At 40.2% G+C, this 21,311-nt stretch overlaps 1 protein-coding gene across 1 annotated transcript; it reads right to left on the minus strand.

Annotated features, from left to right (window-relative positions):
* Positions 1 to 73: 73 nt before the first annotated feature.
* prkacaa (protein kinase, cAMP-dependent, catalytic, alpha, genome duplicate a) lies at positions 74 to 20,356 on the minus strand. The gene is made up of 10 exons (XM_066673957.1): positions 19,480 to 20,356; positions 7,092 to 7,153; positions 6,165 to 6,293; positions 5,490 to 5,588; positions 5,321 to 5,403; positions 4,333 to 4,459; positions 3,938 to 4,033; positions 3,629 to 3,751; positions 1,921 to 2,085; positions 74 to 1,001 (listed from the first exon to the last, which is right to left on the minus strand). The coding sequence occupies exons 1-10, from the start codon at positions 19,526 to 19,528 to the stop codon at positions 876 to 878; spliced, it is 1,059 nt and encodes a 352-aa protein (XP_066530054.1). The 5' UTR covers positions 19,529 to 20,356; the 3' UTR covers positions 74 to 875.
* Positions 20,357 to 21,311: the final 955 nt, after the last annotated feature.

Here is a 21,311-nt window from a genome sequence, read left to right on the forward strand (position 1 = left end):
CATATTTGTTTAAAAAAAAAAAAAAAAAAAAAAAAAAGATAAAACTGAGAAACATTTTGACAATAAGTTTCATTTAAAGTGGTCAACACTGCCATAACATGTCTGAAATCTGTACCAAACATGGGGGATGGGGGGGAGAAAAAGAAGAAGTGTGACACACATACATATATATATATATATGTATATATATGTATGTGTATATATACATATATATACATATATATACACACATATATATATATTATATATCACACACATACATACACACACAAAGTGATCTTGCCATGCGACCAAAGCCAAAGCGCCCCACACCATGGAGGCAAAAAACATCTCCCTCCACCTTTTTTCTTTTAGCGCCATTAGCCTGCGTAGTTTGACTTGGTATTGCTAGGCCAGATTTTAATTGAAAGATGCAGAAGAGAAAAACAACAGGAAGAAGATGGAACAGGGTCGTGTATAACAGAGTAAGGCTCGGCCACCGCACTCATTTTAGAAGCTGCTGTCCAGGAGTGAAGCATCCCAGATGAACCACAATTCAGTAGCAGAGATAAACCTCTGTGCCCCATGCCAACCAAATCCAGAGAGATGACTTCACCTCTACCTAGAAGACCCTCTTTACATACCAAAGGGAGAAGATGAAAATGGATAAGTATAGTAATAAGTGATAAGCGATCTCGAAAGGCAACAACACTGCTGGCTCTCTTGGGACTCGTTTTTTTTCCCTCTCTCTCCATCTCTGTGTGTGGGGGGGTCTACTTTATCGTCGTTGTTGTTGTTACTGAATACAGGCTCAGTCCAGTCTATCATCTCTTTCTGCCACCCCCCTCTGCCTACATCACTCCGTCGCTCTCTCCCTCCGCTGCTCCTGGCCGGGTCTAGAACTCAGCAAACTCCTTTCCGCATTTTTCTGTGAATGAGACTCTGATTTCCTCTTCCTCATAGTCATCGAAGTTGCTGGTGTCCCCAGGTCCTTTGCACTTGGGGATGAATGGGGCCTCCACCTGAGACACAAACACATGGAAATTGTGACAGGCTCCTGGATGATAACTGGTAGGGTTTAATATTTGGCTGACTGCTTACCATCACAGAGCAAAAGATTTTTTTTTAATTATAACACAATCTCAATTTCCCGATCTGATATTTTAAAAAAAGTAAACTTAAAATATTATCCCAGAAAAACACATTTTTTTTACCCTCTTACCCCAAACATGCAGTCTTTTTAGAGTCTGAGACAACTAGTTTTACATACTCATACAATATATATATATATATATATATATATATATATATATATATATATATATATATATATATATATATATATATATATATATATATATATATATATATATTCATTCATTCATTCATTCATTCTCTGTAAGCGCTTATCAAGTTCAGGGTCACGGTGAGTCCAGAGCCTACCTGGAATCATTGGGCGCAAGGTGTGAATACACCCTGGAGGGGGCGCCATTCCTTCACAGGGCAATAGACACTCACACATTCACTCACACCTACGGACACTTGAGTCACCAATCCACCTACGAACGTGTGTTTTTAGACTGTGGGAGGAAACCCACGCAGACACAGGGAAAACACACCACACTCCTCACAGACAGTCACCCGGAGCGGGACTCGAACCCACAACCTCCAGGTCCCTGGAGCTGTGTGACTGCGACACCTACCTGCTGCACCACCGTGCCATATATATATATATATATATATATATATATATATATATATATATATATATATATATTTTTTTTTTTTTTTTTCCAGAATTTGCTATGGCCATCTTTTGCTCTAATGACAGCACAAACTAGAAACCATGAAATCAACAAGTCTTAATAAAATATAACGTTCATCAAAACCTTTAGGGCTTAACCAGCTACAGGCTCAGGCTAGGTCACACAGACTTCTCACCTTTCTCTGATAGATTGCGATCCAATCAGTAGTGGCAAACCACTTGTGGCCCTTGATGTCATTGACACCGTTCTTGAGGTTTCCGAAGCGCTTAGTCAGGTCAACCTGCAGGAGGTTTCTCAGCAGGTCCTTCAGGTCCGAGCTGAAGTGGGAGGGGAAGCGCACCTAGAGGTGGAAGAGAGAGGGAGGGTCAAAGTCAGGCAGGAGAACCACAGCTGGAGTGAAGAAGAATGGGAGCTGTACACTCAAGAGGAGCAGTAAGTACGCCCACATGGGAATTTTAAACGTTATAGCGATTAATTCATTCTCTTGTTTAAAAAAGGAAGGTTTAAGGAGTCTACATGATTAACCAAATGTTTTCAATCAACAAAGAAATGAAGAATTAACAGAAACTAACTTGTTTAATTTGACATCAGAACTGCAAGACGAGCTCTAACGTGGAGTAGATAATAATCTTGAGTTTTCCAATCTAAGTGATGGGTTCGATATTTTCACTGTGTGCTACACTGTTGTAAATTATAAGTGATGAGTACATGTCAGAGATTATAGAAACATTAAAGCAATGGCATCCCTGAGAGCAGTGCTGCAGCCAGGATATTTTTCAAACATGAGGCACATTCCAGAGTGGAGCTCTATTGGTGTTTCGACCTGAGATCCCGCCCTCTATCCAATCCCAGTACTGTACAAAAACCCTAGGTTGCCAGGTAAAACACGCAGTGCTCTACAGCTGTGGACATGAGCGAGTGAACAGAGGTTCGATTTTAATAGACGTATAAAAGCCTCGGAATTGTGCTAAAAAGCTCCATAACCAGAGACTGCGTACAACAAGAGAAAATACTGGCTATATATTTTAAAGACGGATACAGCATTGGGAATTAAGTGAGTACTGAGCACATAACTTATGTAAACTGCTGTTTGTGCATTTAAAAAAAAAATAGGATATGTATTCAGAGCAGATAAGGGATGTCAGCTCAGCAGTTTGTGTGTTTTAAATAAATACAACTAGTTTTCAGAGCAGATAACAGGTAGATGTTTTAACGAAATGTACTCTTTTCTTTGTAAACAGGTTGTTCATATTCATTTAAGCAATGACGATGATCCAAAGTTCTTAAATACATATTTGTGTTGGTTCAGTTTTCCAACCTGGCAACCCACATGGACTTTGGGGGGCAGAAAAGTCTCTCCAGTGTTTTGCATGCAAAGTGCAATACGCATTTTATAGTTTTAGCAGCATAATAAAATAAAGTGAGACTATGTATATCCCCAGTGAACTTGTAAAGTCAAGTGATCCCAATATGGGGTCCTGACCTCTATTTTAGGAGACCCTGTATTTGCTGAATTAAGCAAATAAGAGTTTTTAATACTGTTCATATTAAAATGGAACCAGACATCAAATCATTCTCAATTTCAAAAGAGCTCCCAGTTTGTAATGAAGCATTTCTACAGTTGTCACTGTACAACAGCATGTTTCGTCCTAGTCTGGTTTAGCTTTGTCTAAACCACATGACAACGGCAAAACTTGAACTTGAGCGTCATCGCACACCCCTCCCAAAATAGTGAAACTTGAGTGTTAAGCCCTCTAGTTTTTCCTGACTCTTAATTCTTAACTTCCTGCAGGACAGTAGTCACACTCCATAAACTGCTGGGGCTGCAGAGCCACTCAGGAGTGATAGATGGCAGTAAGAGTCCGTTCCTTTTCATCACTCACCTTGCCTGAGACAATCTTCTCATAAATCTGAATGGGCTGATCAGCAAAGAAGGGAGGATAACCAGCAGCCATCTCATAAATCAGGACCCCTAGAGCCCACCAGTCCACTGCTTTATTATAGCCCTGAGTGAGAACAAGTTTACAGAAATTAGAGCAAAATCACAATCTAGAACCTTCTACAAATTTAGGCCAACTATGACTAACAGGCATGTGAGTGTCAGTGTGTTACAGCATGACTCAGGAAGAGAACACTTCAGTGTGAAAGGTTATTTATTCATTGCTTATGAATGAAGAGCCTCAGGTACGCACTTTACTGAGGATAATTTCGGGTGCCAGGTACTCCGGGGTGCCACACAGCGTCCAGGTCCGGCCCTTAACACGCTTGGCAAATCCAAAATCTGTTACCTATAAGAAGGCAGTGGAGAGAGGCTTTGTTAACAGTCATCTAGTCAACCCATGTTTTACAGACTGCAGTTTACACACATACATTATGTAACGAGAGCCACAGCAACAAAGTAGGACCCTCTGTAGTAGCCACGTGGAGTAGTTTTACCAAATGTCTCTGACGAATCTATCAAATCCACATCAGTCTCTGAACCTCAGCTTTGATGAAAATGATACAAGTCAAAAACGTAATAGATCATGTGTGTAGTTCTGTGTGCGTCAGATGAGCTGTATGTTCTGTCGCCTGTGCGTCCGCTTACCTGTATATAGCCCTGCTGGTCTATCAGCAGGTTCTCAGGCTTCAGATCTCGGTAGATGAGGTCAAGCGAGTGAAGGTATTCAAAGGTCAGAACTATCTGGGCAGCATAGAAGCGAGCGTGGGGCTCACTACAGAGAGAGTAAGAAAAATAGTGAGAGTGATCAGTGTGAAATTAAGATATTTGACTGAACGTGATAAGGTTAACCACTAGAACTAGCCTACATTGTATATTAAGACGGTTTAAAATAAAATATATCTGTACTATACCCATCACGATAGCCTTTTTTTTTGTGGTTGAAATATTTTTCCAGAAATGACTGCAATCAACCGTATTATTGTCATTTTAATATAATTTTATACCACTTATAATATAACAGCATAATGCAATTACATTCTTTTATACAGAAATGAACTTTGCAACTTATACAACCCACAGTTTTCAAACTAATCGGCATAACAGCCTCAGAATAAAACGATCAGAGAAAACAGAGAATCGAAAACACGGGTAGCATTCACTCTGATGGAAACAAACACTTAAAGTGGGGTCAGCAAATATTACTTAGGAAATGGCCATATACTGTATGATAAGCCAATAATGTAATTATTGTGACAGGCCCAATCGGTATCTTTAGATGTTCTTAGTTCTAATAGGAGTCAGCAGCAATTGCTGCAATTACAGAAGAGTCTTTAGATACAAGACCATTATTTATAGGTATAAGATTTCATGAGATTCCAACTTCAGGAAAGGTGATGGTCTTGACATTTTAATTAATGCAACCTACAAAAACAAACATAAGCTAGCAGGGCATGAATGCATTTGCCTGGCTAATGCTAGCCAAACACTTTTTTTAAATGAAGTTAATTTGTATTATTACTTTAATCAATATCAGAGAACTTATGCTGACACAGTGTTTACTCTCAAAGTGTGATTTTCTGAGTCAGCTATGAACACAACTGTGAAGTAAGAGCATGAAACGGTCAATGCTCACCTGAACCTGCCGATTCGCCTCAAATGAGAGAACATTTCCCCTCCAGGAACGTACTCCATTACCATATAGAGATTAGTGTTGTCCTGGGGAATTTAGAGAAAGTGACACCGTTGGAACTTCAGCAACCCAACAACACACTGAAGCAAATAAAACACAATAAAACATTTACCTTGAATGAGTGTTCCAACCGTACGAGAAAGGGGAAGCTGACAGCTTGCAGGATGCGTTTCTCATTCAGTGTGTGTTCTATCTGTTTCAGCTTGACCACCTGAAACACACCAAACCAGCTGATCCATTACACACACTCAACTCGCTATTATTCAAGAGCTTAAACACTTCAAAATGTCCTCTGTGCCTAGAACAGTGTGGTTTCCATGTTCTATGGCAAGATCGTCCAAAATCTGGCCCTAGAATTAATTTGTCAAGATGTTCTTTAACTAGTGATGGTTGTAACACAATGTGTTAACAAGAGTGGCTGCAGAAAAGAGGTTTCGACATTGTTTGGCCAATTAATTTACTGAGAGGGATTTAGTAACAACTAAAGCCAAACAGCGAAAGTTGACACAGGAAACTAATTTGTTTTTTCTCGGTGATACAGAAATCAGAACAGACTACATGTTCAACAGTTCCTGTTAATAGCCGTAACATCCCACAAAAATGGCAACAAAATGTATTTTATTGCTCTAGAGTCAAAACAAATGCTTATGTCTAAAGAAAACTTCATATTTTAATTAATTTCCATGTTTCAGCAAAGAATCATCAACCATTAAGTACTCTGATATGTTGCAATATGGCCCCCCCATTGAAAAAAGTCAGCCTTCCCCCAGGGGCGAGAGCAACCCACCTTCTGTTTGTCGAGAATCTTCATGGCAAAATGCTGGCCTGTTTCTTTGTGCTTGACTAGCATGACTCGTCCAAAAGAGCCCGTGCCCAGCGTCTTCAGCCTCTCAAACTGGTCCAGAGATGCAGTGTTCTGACAAACAGAGGAAAAATACAGTCAGAATGGCGCTACTCATACACACACTGAATGGGACATGGAAATTAAAACAAACAAAACAAACAGGGGTTGATTTATAACGTTAATATGGTGTCTTAAAAACAAAAAACGCCATGTTCTCAGCATCAGCCTGAGTATAAATAATCACTTATTAATGGAAATTATCATCAGTTGAAGAAAAGATCAATGAAAATCACACCATTCACATTGGTTTAATAACAACTTTATAGCATTTATTCCATGTTTGTTCATTTGAACATATTCCAAACTTTAAAATGAAAATATATTCAGGATAAAAGCCATTAATAATACATTAAGAAATAGCAAGTTCTCTGAGTGTCCAGAAGGTGGCACAGATCTTGCATTGTATGTGCAGATGATAGAGAGGCTGTGTAATTTTATATTAAAGCCTATGTTCCACTGCCTCCACAAGTGGACCTTTCCAAGCATGACCAGCAGGAGGTACACTTTGGCAAGAGCTTCCAAATACAGTGTACAGCAATGACAAAACACACAGCAAACACACAAATAGGCCTAATGTGCTCTTTTTCAATATTTATTAACCAATATTATTAATTTATTATATGAAATGTTTGACTGGTTTTCTGGAGATGGACTGAGCCCATTGGAAATACCTTTTTTTATAAAAAAAAAAAAGCTTAGGCTTAACCAGGGTCTTAATACCTGTGAAACACAATGTCTCAAATTCAGTCTAGACATATTTTTAAATATACTGCAGTCTTAAGTGAACCAATTCAGTAATCACACATTTACCTGTGCTGGATTCTCCCATTTCTTGAGGAAATCTTCTTTGGCTTTTGCAAGAAACTCCTTCACTGTAACAGAGGAGAAAAACAAAACCAAAATCAACCTTAAAATTCCTGATTAGGATAAATAACAGCTTTTGTTGAAAATACAGTTCTTCCTGAAACTGTATTCCTGAAGTAGTTTGGTACGATACATCTAAGCACAGAAACACCAATTACAATGACTGAAAAAAAAAACAAACCAATTAGAATAGCCTCAAGCAGTACACATGATTTAGGACGTCAATTTTGGACTATGAACAGAGTGTGGCTTCTTTTGTTTTACTTGGTTGTATTTTTGTGTATATTGCAAGGTATGTAACATTATATTTTTTGGCACGTTAGCACATGGCGTCAGCAGCTTGAGAAATTCTTACAGAATGAGCCAACATAGAACCAACATTGTTTTAACAGACAAGCAGGAAAAGAGATGTTAATGACATTTATTATTAGGTGTAATGACGGTAGACTCTAATAAATAAGGTGGAACGCACATTCTAGATGAATGTAGCCTAGTTGCTTCACCATCACTGTTATCCAACACTGATACACCAGGTTTTGGCTTTCATTCCCCCACCCTCCTCTTCTAATCCTAGAAATGACTGGAATTTGACTTTGGGTTTTTCTAAAACAGCCAGTTAGGACAAAGTGCAGGAAGATCAAGAGTGACCAATGAGTAAAATCTGGGATATATGTTTATTATAGTCTCAGTTAATAGTATTATATTAGTCGGGAAACCCTTCAGGCAATTTCTAACATTGGCTTAAAAACAGAGCTATTAGTGCTCACTAATAAGAATAAATAGTTTCTAGAGACGCAAAATATCTGGCTGCAATATTCAAAAAAGCTCTCTAAATAGCCAGAATGTACCCCCTCCCCCATTTTCTACTGTGAGCATTCTGACTAATCACAGCTCATAAATGAGTCTGAAAGAAATATTTCAATAATACAACAAAAATCAATTGTTATGATTGATAATAAAGCAGGGTAATATATTCTCATTTCAAATTGTAACAATCTTCTTGCAAAACTATTGTTCATCAAACATTTTGTTTATTGTTGCAGTCTTTGGGAGGGACCACTTCTCCATTTAGTTCTCAATGTGTGTTTAAGCCCATGGCCATTTCTCCAATTCTCTCTCTCGCTCTGTCTCGTTTCCACTGCTGTTAAAACCAAATCGACTAGGCTCATGTTATCTAACACTTCCTGTTCCCACCATGACACAAGAGCACACCATCAAATCAATGGCAGCTGGCACTGCACACACTGTTTGTATGTGTGTGTATACAGTACAGTATTAATAAAGCAACGTAAAAAGTCATTGAATTACTATTCAGTAGTTTCATGAACAAATGAAAAACGCAACAGGGGAAGTACATTTCCGACTTTATTATTCAATACGGAATGGTTAGGAAGTGATTCAATGACTATTGAAATCCCTCATTACATCACAATTCAATCAAAATATTTTTGCTATGATCCCGAATTAATGAAACATTGACTGCAAAAACAATACTTGAGAAATGATTCTCAAAGCGGAGCACAAAATTAAAAGACTATATGAGCCTTTTGGGTGAACTACCAATTGTTGCTTAATAAAAGTCACTAGTGTGTCTACAGTACAAAAATAAAGATGTCCACCTGCCCAAAGATGACCATTTACAATATTTATCAGTCATTGTTTGTCAATAAACACCCATTTCCTACCCAACTAATAGAAATTAATATAAAAACATACAGTAAACATATATAAAAGGCCACAACTGGTATTCTCCAGTTATTATGGGGTTGTCCACTGCTAAGTACCTACACTAGTCTACACAAATTTTCTTCCCATTTTCCTGTAGGCAAATTTCATACATGGTCATTTTTAGTTCCTGCTCACTCATGGTTAAAAGTGAACAGAGTAGAGACTAAAACATGTGTAAACCTTGCAAAGCCCTGATTGGCCAGAGAGAGGCGCCACTCTGCGTGACAATGCCAACGTCCAGCCCATTTACTAGTAGCAATCAAATTTGTTTTTATCCAACTCAATGTCAGCTTGTAAAATTACACCGTGGTCTTTCGAAGAGGTTGAAGCCTTCCTTGTATTGGTGTCTAATGAAAGAATCCAACAAGAGCCGAGTGGTACAAGGAACCAAAAACACACTACTGATTTCTAAGAACTGATGAGTGGCTAAGCTGTTTTCAGCCCCCCCAAAAAAAACACCACCACAAGAATACATGAGCAAACGGTGCCTAAAGTGACCTCTACCTTTGCTGTGGTTTCCAAAACCCACTGTTCTCATTAGTGACTGTTTTGAGTCATCACCAGCTACATTTCAGGCTGTGGTAGAGAAAACAAATGGCACAAGCTACCAAAAAACGAGTAGAGCAGAATAGAATCAAGTCAAGTTGGTATCATGCATTGGAAATGCACAATTAGATATAGATTACTGGTTTTCCATGACATGATAATATGCCTGGTTTCATTAGTGATATTTGTGCTCAACAGAGGTACATGTTTGATGCAAACCAAGTTGCTTTATTCAGTTAGGCATATGGAATGTCCTACTTTTTTTTCTGGGTGACGTTCATGCATTTGATTTATAGCCAGTCAGGTTCCACAAAAACAATACACAGACATGACATTGTTAAAGGTTATTTCAATTGTCAAAATAAGCCCAAAATTTCCCTTCGGCCAAAATCTAAATAGCATATTTTATTCACTGAAAAAGTCTAACATTGATGATGGACTCTGCTTTTTGCTCCTGTGCCATAGCAGAAAAGTTCAAGCTGAAGTGCACACATCCCCCCCCCCATATCTTTATTGGGCTAATGGCTGTGTGGGAACGTTCCAACAGATTCCTACCGGTTCCCCATTGCTCTCCTTCACTGCTGAGTCCCCTCACTAGAGGGACCCTCAGGGGAGCAAACCACTGCAAACTCTCCAGTGTTATGCTACAGTGTGGGAGAGTTAGCAGGAGTATGTAAGGGCGGGAGAATAGCAGACCAACTCTTTCTACTGCTCAACACCACGCAAAAGCTAAATGTATTTCCACTGTGCATATTAAAAACAGTCAGCTGTACAGTCAGAACTAAAATAAATATGTCTGGTCTAAGTGGAATGATGTACATTTTAAATCAGCCAAAGTGTGACATTGTTAGCAACATCTCCCTGTAGTTCCAGCATTAAAAGAATGTCAGTTCACCAAGTCTTTTTATGAATAAATCCCAAAAACTGCTCTGAAAACACATGCATATATTCTTTAAGGGCGTGCAGACTTGTAGATGTTGTTTAGCACATATGACGAACCTACAGATCTGTACAAAACACTGGTCAGACATTTTAAACATGTGTTCTATTGAAATTCATCTGACCATTGCACACATACAAATGAAGCAGGCATATGGATGCTAGAGTACAACTGAGAGATCAAGGTACATGTTTAAAAACAAAACAGAAATCCTGAATATATAGTTTACAACCTTATCTGGGCACTAAACATGTCTAACTGACAAACAGAAACTGTCCAGAAGAATTCAGAATATAATCCTGAAACGCTAACATACATTAAATGTTAACATGCATTTTTTCCTCCTAAAGTTACTGTACACTGAACTACGCTCTTGTTTGTGGTTAGCTGCTATCAACCATTATCTCCCATTCGCACACACTTCAGACATCCATCCAAACAGCCTCACCCCACAACTCCCCCTCTAGCAGTGTCCCCTGCAATCTAACTGGAAGCGAGTGTTTCTTCCTCCTTCAAATTTCTGAGTTTAAAAAGGCTGCATTCTCACATTTCTACGCTATTCAGGTAAGCACACAGGCCTACAGGAGCCAAGGGAACAAGAGCAGGGAGAATGGGAGAACAGCCAAAGATCGAAGTTCATTCAGCACAAAAAAGAAACTTACAAAAACACCACTTTCCAGACATCCCTGTGCAAGCTACCAACACCCATCGGAAAAACAGAACAACCACACTGTATGTGTTACAACTAAAAATATTATACAAGCAATAATATTAATGATTTCTATAATACTTTCAATAAAATATAGCAGTGCTCACAAGACTAGAGAGCATTTTTAGTTGACGTATTTAACATCTTGTACAATATACAAAAAAACTACCATTAGATATTTAATCTGTTATATACCTTGATTAACTATGAATATAAAATAAATGTACTAGGGATATTCATTTAACTTTTGACAATACTCAAACGTTACACAATTTTCTTGGTTATTACAGTATATTCTACAGCTCTGTTAATCATTCTTTGTTTCTTGGTTATTTTTACAGACTCTCCTCCATCTCCTCTGAAACATTACGCTCTACAGATGTAGCATCCAGGGCTGAAAAATCAATTGTTTTTTCATCAGAATAGCAATTTGAAAGAGTGCAATTTTACAGCAATGTCTGCCTTAACAGTCTTTAACTTGAATATATTTAGACAAATCAGAGTTAGAGGAAACCAAGCGCTACACAACCGAATGACAACTTGGCATTCTATATTCAGCATTCTGAATTACATTCAATTGAGATTTTCTTGGTACTAAAAGCATTTCAGGCCTTTCATTTTTAGGAACAAGACAGCAATTTATACTGCAGTCACAACACTGCTCTGAAAAGTTGCAATTCTCCAAAGCCTCCTCAAATTCTACCATGCATCACTCACGATTTTAATTTCAGTCAAAATGGCTAATAAAATGTGTTCAGTACATTTCTCAGGAGATACATCTGGGGAGTTTGAGTACCTGATAATTCATTTGGGTGAAATTAAATTCAAAAACTAGAGATGTTTCAATTCAAACTTGTACAGCATCTCTCTATATAATAGCAAGGGTTTGAAAGAGTGTGTAACTGTTAAGAGGCTGTTAGCAAGAAAAGCAAATCAAGAATACAGAAGACAAATAAAAAGATGCTAATGTTGTCGGCACCTTATGTGCTCTTCTGAATGGGAAATGGCTGTGTATGAGAGCACAGGGAAGAATTCCATCAGCTGCTCACTAATAGCCCTGGTACTTGTTCACTAATGGCCCAGGAAAAGGATGATGTTATCCTTTGCACTGGCCTCTTTTTCAACCAGTAGCAGCTATGACTATACTATGTGGAATTGCAGAATTCGCTCCCTTACCGTCCACCAGCAAAGTGGGATTATCAGGCACTACTACGGGTGTCTCAGCTGCTCGAGATGAAGACGACGATGACTCCCTCTTCCCTCCATGTCTCCTGGAGCTCTTACGATCACACATCAGCACAGCCCACGTTCTTCCTCCTGCTCCTCCTCTTCCTCACACAACCAGTCTCATGGCCCTGTGGCCTAGAAGCCCAGTACAGAGCCGTGCTTGGATTTGTGGTGATGGCCACTCTAGTCTTTATGCCTGTGCTGCAGTGCAGGATTGCTCACTTTCTTTTGGTTTCAATAGACCCTCTCGTGCTCTATACCCAGGCAATTGACTGAACTAACTCGCTCTCTCTGAACCGCTGCAAGTCTATACAGACATTACCCAGGAAGATCAATTGAACCCATGCTTCATTTGTATCAATATTTATTCTGCGCACAGTCCTGTCGCTCACAGTAATGTAGGACATACAAAATAGAGTGCAAGCGCACTAACACCACAGAATCGATCTCAACAGGGGCTTGGTCACCAAGGGGAGTGGCAAAAACCATAACACCACAGATATCCTCCAACTAAACTCTGATGATAAACAAACTGTGGACAAGTGCAAAGCTGCAAGAGTCATTCTCTAACTTGACAATGTACAGTCAATATGGGAACAGCTTTCAGTATAAATTACATTATGCGTATTTGAGGGGGAAATCTGCAAGAAAAGAAAGAACAATGGGAGCGTGTGGGCACTTACATTCAGAACTGACCCTGTCCTCCAGTTGACAGAGCTCACAATTGATCAGTCAGATCAATCAGCACAGCCTTGGGCTCCTGAGCTCCCCCCATGACGCAAACCAACCAGGTCAGCCTGAGGTGCACCAGAGAGCCAATCCACATATACACCATTTTATATATATATATAAAACTATTTCATAATATATATATAATATATATATATATATATATAACGAAAAAGCATCCATGCTCATTTACAGAGCAAAGAGCCCGAGGCAGGGCATTTCAGCTTCCACCAGAGGACAAGCATTGAGAGAGAGAGAGAGAAAACAGAGTGTGAAAGGGACAGCATGAAAAGCAGAAGAGCAAAGTAGGAAGAAAGGAACACAAAGAAGGAAAGAAAAAGAGGGAAAGGGCTTTGCTAAAACAGAAAGAGGGAAAGAGAAAAAGGGAGATAAAGAGTGTAAATTCGAGTTTGTGTGTGTCTGTTAGAGATGGGAGACTGTTAGGAGTAGAGACAGAGAATTAAAAACAGAATGAGACACAAAAAGAAAGAAAAAAGGAAGAAAACTTAGTGGTCCACTACTTTAAAAAAAATAAAAAGACATCAGAGAGAGAGAGAGAAAATATTCTCTGATTCACAGCCAGGAGACAGAGAGAGCAGTGGTAAGTCACCCCTCCTCCTTCCTTGACCTTATTTCTGAAGCCCTCTTGTTGTCTCCAGTCAAGCCATAATCTCTGTACAGCTCTTGTACCTGCTGACCTGTCCAGCTGCTGTCTGGGCACATGAGTGTTTTCTTGGTAGTAAATGGCATACATGAACATCTAGAGTGTCTCTGTGAGGGGTCAGTTCCATGAGGTGGTCTTAAGTAGTCCTGTCCCTTTAAGGGGAGTTCAGGAAGTGAAGGGCAGACAAATAATAAAACAGACGCTGTTATGCAAGCTGATGTGGACTGTAACCCAAAGGGTTATTTTTAGACGCCAAGAGCTCCACCTTGACGGCGTGTCAAATCATAGTCTGAGTGCTCACAAACAACAGGCAAACGTAGGTCACAGAGCATGCCACTAAGTAAGTAAACTGCAAGTAAGGGAGGTTAGAGTTGCCCAACACTACTACTTACAGCGTTTGGTTTCAATTCTAAAAACAGCAGATGATCAAGGTCTTAAGGAGCATGTAGTGGATGTAGTAACTCCCCAAAGCTCCAGAATTGCACCTGTAACTGTAAAAACATTCTTGAATATAATAAAAGGGCACCTAGTAGATTCAAAATAGTATAAGAAAACAAGGACCTGAAAAACAAAATGGGATAGCATTTGAGATGACAGTGGCTATTTGAAAATTAGCTGGTGCAAGTGTCAGAGGTAAATAAGCGCTCAACCGTGACACATCACTAAATATTTGACAGTGTTTTTTACAGGGATCAGAAATAAATTTTAAACAGACATCTTTAACAGATGTTGCAGAAACATGAACTGCTGTGCTGTGCAAATGTTCAAGAGCACTAGTTATTTGATTCCCTGTCAAATAAGTCATTATTCATTCATTATCTGTAACCGCTTATCCAGTTCTGGGTCGCGGTGGCTCCGGAGCGTACACAGAGTCAGTGGGGAATCATTGAATCAAAACACCCTGGAGGGGGCGCCAGTCTATTAAGTCATTAAGGCATTAGATACAGGCAATTCATTCGTCAGCATCAAAAACATGCAGAAATTGTATTATTTTTAGAAGTCTAAGATATGAGAGACTGATTTTTTTTTCTCTCCCACACCACATCAAACTACAAGAAAAATGGGCCAGTGTATGTTACTGGAATCAATAAATGAATGTTTTTTGCATTTATTATTATTTACATTTACATAAATGTAGGGTTTAAAACAACAGTGACGAGGCTTGCATGATTAAAGACAGCATTCAATTTTACAGGATGGAGGATCTGAAGAACTCTGGCAGGCTGAAGCAGAAGCGAGCAAAGAGCAGCGGCAGGGAGAGGCCACAAATGCAGGACACACTGACAGGTCTCCGGGGAGACAGACACACAACCTCCCTGGAACTCCTGCGTGACGCAGCCACCGCCAGGCAACAGAGCAAACATCAGACATAGAATAAAAAGGGTTTTGTGTGCATGTGTTTGGCAGAGCCACATCAGTGCAACAAGCTTTCCACAGAAAAGTGTATTAAAAATGATCTAATTGTAAACCTCTATAACAACTCTATAAGCTCTGGCTTCAAGCACCTTTCCAGGACATGCAACTTTTCTTTAAACGAGCAAGGAGCATGGAAAAAAAGTCAGGCTGCTAAATTGCCATGGATAGGCCAACATTAAATCATGCAAATGTTGGAGAAGTGGAAGTTGAGATCTTTATCATACATGGAACTCCACCCATAGTCCCACCCCATCACGATCAGCCACAGCCACTCAAGCTCCACCCCTCAGCAGGCTGCTCAAATTCAGCCACTCACTGGTGATGAAGGCCTCTGGCTCATCCTGGGCCTGGTAGTGACTGCCCTCCCCATTGTCAGAATCACCCAGGCAGGGTCCGGCTCGCTGGAACAACCTCCCTGCCAATCTCTGCAGCACTGACATCCTCAGGTCACTGTCCACTTTGGCTTCGGAGGATCCGACTTTGGCAGAATGACTTCACACCAAAGGGGCTCTAGCCCAAGGCCCAAACAGGAATGATACCAAACAGGCAGTGAAGCTTTTTCTCACATAGAACTCGCAGTCTTGACTCCACTGCAGGGTAGGGCGAGGCCTCCACTGCTCCTCCACTTCCTGCCCTCGCATATACCGTCCCCCCTGCTCTTTCCTGCGGGGCAAAGGCTCCCTGAGGTACGTTCAAACAACAGTTTTCAGTGTAGCTGTTCTGTAGACACATGAGCCACCTTACACCTTAAAATTTTCCTCCTTCTTTTTCTAGCATGTCGTCCTCTCTGTCTGTGTGTGTGCTGAAAATGACCCTCCCCAGCCAGTGGATCCTAGCATGGCAATGCACCTGTCTCTGGGGATCAGGGCGGGCCACTGGCGATGGAGCTGATAAGGACATGAGGCATGCTATGGGGTGGAACCATAGGCCTCCTAAACCCCCATCCAGGGGTCACAATGGAGTACAGTTTGGCATCCAGCCTGGCCTTCAGCAATCTCTTCTATGCAGTACTCCAGCATTTGTCAACCTAAACTTGCTTATAATTGCAGCTGTTCATCATAATTATATCGAAAGCACAGTATGATAAAGCATACTTTTAACAAATGTATCATCCCAGTAGAATATTTTAAATCTAAAAACATCTTGTCACACTTCATTTAGCATTTAAGTCTGAGCTAAATAGATCTGTTCATTTTCTTTTTTTGGAAGTAAAAAGGACTTGACCTCATTTTCTAATATTTAATTGCATATACCATATTTTTCTTTGACCCAAACTACAAAAATATATTTGATACAATGTTTATAACACTCAGAGCCACAGAATATTTAGGCAATACCATGCTACAGTGCTGCAATACCTGAGTTTGATCAGATTTTCAGGATTACAACCTTACAGAAACAAATGTTAGTTTGGAAGACGCTGGAGTTTTCTTTTAATGGGCACAAAAACAGCTCACTTTCCTAAAGTGAATGTATCAGGCCTATTCAAATGACATTCAGTCACATGCCAATAGAAATTCACTCTTCACACATACGTTCTAGCTAGCAGCAGGGCCGCAGAGACTCATTTCACACATATCTGTCCCACCTCACAGCCAAGGCTCTCCAGCTAGGACAGGCTTGACAAAGATCTGAATCTGAGTGCTGAGCAAATGGATGGCAGACACCAGACAATTAAAAAAAAGTGCTTCAAATGTTCAAAACTTTACATAACAGACAGCTGTTGATCTAATAGGTACTACAGCCTACTAAGCATTAAAAGATCTAAACAAGAGCTCATATTTCTAAATCTAAATTTGTTTAATGTCCTAAAAGTCAGAGATTACTCTGTTGCAGAGATGAAAATCAAGATTTGGAATTAAGAACAAAAACAACAACAAACAGGAGCAGGAGGTGAAGCTGTATCACCGCCTAAAGCCACTCGCAGGAAGTCACATACAAAGTGGTTTTGTTCTTAGCAGTGGTCATCACATGATGTTCAAGAGACTCCTCAGCGTCATACCCCAGCCCGGAGAGGATCACACTGGTCGCATCATATGACTCCGCCCCTGCGCCTCCTCTAGTGGAGCAATAGAACACCCCCAATACACATACCACCCATACAATCACCCTACCACCCCCCCACCCCACAGCTCCTAAACCCATCATACAGTGCTCAGCCCTACAAGCTTCTGTTTACATTTCAGGCTTTCTCAACTCATCCTTCTCATAAACCCATGCAGGGCTCATCTCTCCAGTTTAACCTTCAGGGTCAGAGAGTCCTTTCCCAGGAAACTGCGACTGAAGGCTCAAGTTTTTCCAAATTATCTTCCCTTCAGCTGTTCCAAGAGATTTCTTTATATTTTTATATGAACTTCACTTCTATGCTCCCCCAAAAACATGCTTTAATATATCAGTTAAAATGTTCCATAAAAAGCCTGTTCAATTTAGAGTGAAACAGTAGAACACACCTCATTATGAAAAGATGGATATAGTGTGTGTTATTAATTTTAAACTATATTAATTTGTGTGGCTAAAAAATGTAAAAAGATAGAGGTAGGGAGACAGCGGTAGTTGCTCTTGTTGTGAATTAATGTTAAAATTAGCATGGTGGTTAATCTAATGGCATACTAACCTTCTTTGTTTCAATTAGATTCAACAACATAGTATGGTATCCATCTTTTGGGGAATGCCGGTGAGAACCCCAACACGACTGTGCCATAAAAATACATCCTAAAAGGGCATTTTGATCCATTTATATATACAGAAGTTTAGTGTGCCCTCAAGATAAAGCATTAAAAGTAAGGGCTTTAGAACATGTCTGTAGTTACATCAAAATAACACTACCAACCTAAAAGTCACAGTGCGCCATTTGGGTTCAAGTGTATTATCACTTATCTTACACACTAAGAATAAAGCTTTCATTTTATTACCCAGTACACCCTGTACTTAACAGCACTGTCGACCCTTTTTTATTCGTGGTAAATCTATATGTTGATAGGGAGTTGTGCTGATGTTACATGGCGGTCTAAAATGTAAATATAGATATAAATGAACACTGAGCCTACGTGTTTTAGTTTTTATATGTAATATAGATGATGATGTAGTAGTGGTAAATGCAAAAACAGACAGGATTACTTTTTAAATGCATGTTTCACACCAAATTGTTATCACCATACTAGTGTAACTCAAGTTTTCTTTCTTTAAAACAGTTAATCACAGAGACTCATTACTCGCTCTAACTGTTTACATGTTACAATGGTGCAGAAATTATGAAAAAACTGTGGAACTCTGTCTTGACTTCAGACTTGAGTTTCTAACTTCACTCCAAGACAGTAGCTGCTGTTGTCAGATAATAAGAAAACCTAAATGACTACATTCATATATGTGAAAGTCAACATTAGTCATTGCGAGGAATAGTGCATTAAATAGTGAAGCTAAATAAAGGAACATGCAAAATAGTAGTATCCTGCTTTGATATAAGACTGAGCTTTATATATATTTATGTTTTATTAGACACATTTCCTGTGGGGAGACCCAAGCCCAACTTTTCTCTCACACCAATAGTCACTGTCATTCTTCCAGCATCCGCCAAAGGGCCACTGACAACATTTAAGTCATTCACAAAACAAACAACCAAACAAAAAAAGTTACTTTCTTGTTCCAACAGAGAGTCAACCTTAATTTACCATAACTCATTCAGTATTGTGAGAAGTGTTTCAGCCTGGACTGTTCACAGGGAAACCAATCAGACCAGAATTACGTTACATGTCTGTCCTAAAGGGAAAGTAACCGAAAAAGCCTGTTTAATTGGAAATTATAAAGAGAGCAGCAAGAAGCAAGAGAGCTCCAGTTGAGATGATTTTAGTCTTACAATATTTGACCTGCGGTCTGACAGGATGGGCTTTCTATATTTCTGCACATTCCACACAGACTGGTGTTGACTTGTGTGTTAATATTTTGACCCTATCCCAGATTAACCACTCTGCATCCTTCATGTGTTCATCTGACAAGTCATTGGACAAAGTGAGGTGAGGTATAACTTACTTTCCTGGGTCTCAATTAGATATGAATACTTAACTGTGATCGGATTCTGAGGTTAAGGTGAACACATGCTCAAGTGTAGTAGGCTGTCTTGTAGCTGTAATACCTGGATATCATTCCCCTATATTTAAAGGCAAAACGTTGGCCTGAAAGGTGAATTGTGTGTGCATTAGGGAGCAGAAGCTGATCCCCCAGGCCTTATTTCCTTGGTATTCAACAGTATTTACTTTTTGAACAGTGCAGCAGCAGCACAGGCGCCAGAATGTAACGTTAACTGCTGCACCATTTAAGGTGGAACGGAAAATTCCAATAAGAAGCCTTCACTCTGTGCTTCGTAAGCCTTTTTACTCACCGCTCTCCATCTCGTTGCCCTTGTTCTTGGCGGTGGGCGCGTTGCCCATGATTGCAGGCCAGGTGGGAAGATCCTTTTAGACTTCGGCTTTTTTAATTATATTTTTAAATCTACCCCTCAAGGAAACTCAAAGTCCTTTTATTGCACACCTTCGTTCCTGACTGAGCCGAGGTTGCACTAGCTGTTCATAACCATAACGAGCCGACTCTAACGTCTCCGAGAAGACTAGATTCCCTTCAAGCGAGAAAATGACTCAGTCGCCTCGGCTAGCAGCCGAAGCGCCAGCTGGCCGATACTGTGTGTTTATTTGGAGTTGCCCCCGTTTTTTCTCCTCCCCGCTTTTAGCCCCAATAGACCTCAAGGAGCTCCGAGTTGGTCTTCGCCTTCTCCGCCAGCTTCAACCACCACCTCCACCACCACCACTGAAGGCCTTCGACTTTCCTCCTTTATTCCGCGGCACCAGCTTATTTTCCGCCTCCCCGCTACTCCCCGAGCCCTCCCGCAGATATCCTAAGCCGCCTTTTCCTCAGCTTCTCCGTTTTCATGCGCCGTCTAGGTCTTAAAACTCAAACACTCGCAGTTATCGCGGTTCGCATAATTCGACAGTCACCATTAACGCTAATCCTACATCCACAGCTAGAGGGAACTCCTGCTTCTCGATGGGCCGCCCCTCCTCGCTCACTATTGGCCAACGTATGTGTGATGCGACCCAATGGGGCGCTGCTGATTGGAGGCGCAGCTAAACGTTCGCGGCTCAAAGCGTCGCGATTGGTCAATTTGATATCAGTCCGCGAAACGGTTGTATTTGTCCCCCGCCCTCTCTTCAACACCAACGGACAAATAAATAACGTCATTTAACTTCTTTTCAGATGAATGTAATGGTTCTTCGCTGCTTTGTCATTCAGTTTCTCTTTTACGTGAGTAGGATCGCAGCGAAAAGGAACCAAATGTCTGGTCACGGATCGGGTTTTAAAGAAAAAACGCCCCCTCCTCCCGCTGGACTAATCCGTGATTGGCCGCGTGACGTCAGCGGGGCCTATTTTTAGAATGTTGGTCAGAATTTGCGGCACGCGGACGCCCCGCGCGTCTGGAATATTAAAAACGTGATGCGCGCGCTGGTGCATAAAGTATAAAGTATATAAGATGCACTTTTCGCATATGCAGATGCACACAATGCAATAGTGTGGCCACATAGTGCAATTGATCCAATCCACAAGTGATTATAAAGAATGCATTATTTGATCTAGATTATGTAATATGTATTATGCTGGTCAGCTTTTGGTATCATATGCATTGTTTCACTCGGGTAAAGTTGCTTAAAATGCATCTTTTCATTTACCCATAATATGGCTTATACATTATGTGCAATAGACATCTTATTCAGGTATAGAGAGGTAAGAGACCACTTCAGACATAAAATGTAAGATGCATTCATTTGTTCAAATAGATATATGATGCTGTACAAGATGCATTAAAGCTTTCAGTGAAAACAAGACAATCAGACAATATCTTCTGCATATCACTCATGCATAGAACTGCCATGTCTACATTGACGAAGAATGAAAGAGGAATTAAAATGACTGCAGCAGTGCACGTGATGAGAAATGCATCCTGTAAGTTTAAAGACTTGTTGCATAAAGAAGCAGATCCCAGTTTAAGAGGAGACACGTAAAGCACTGAAGCTAATGTAAGAATGCATCATAATACATCAGATGAAAGGATTAATGCTGCCACACTTTGAGGTCTGGCCATAGATGCAGCAGTAGTCCACGTTACCTAGCAACAGCAAGCCAGCAGGACCTGCCACTCCAAAAATGGCGAGGGAGGTGAGC

This window comes from Hoplias malabaricus, chromosome 6 (assembly GCF_029633855.1).
Source record: "Hoplias malabaricus isolate fHopMal1 chromosome 6, fHopMal1.hap1, whole genome shotgun sequence".
In the NCBI taxonomy this organism is placed as follows: Eukaryota; Metazoa; Chordata; class Actinopteri; order Characiformes; family Erythrinidae; genus Hoplias; species Hoplias malabaricus.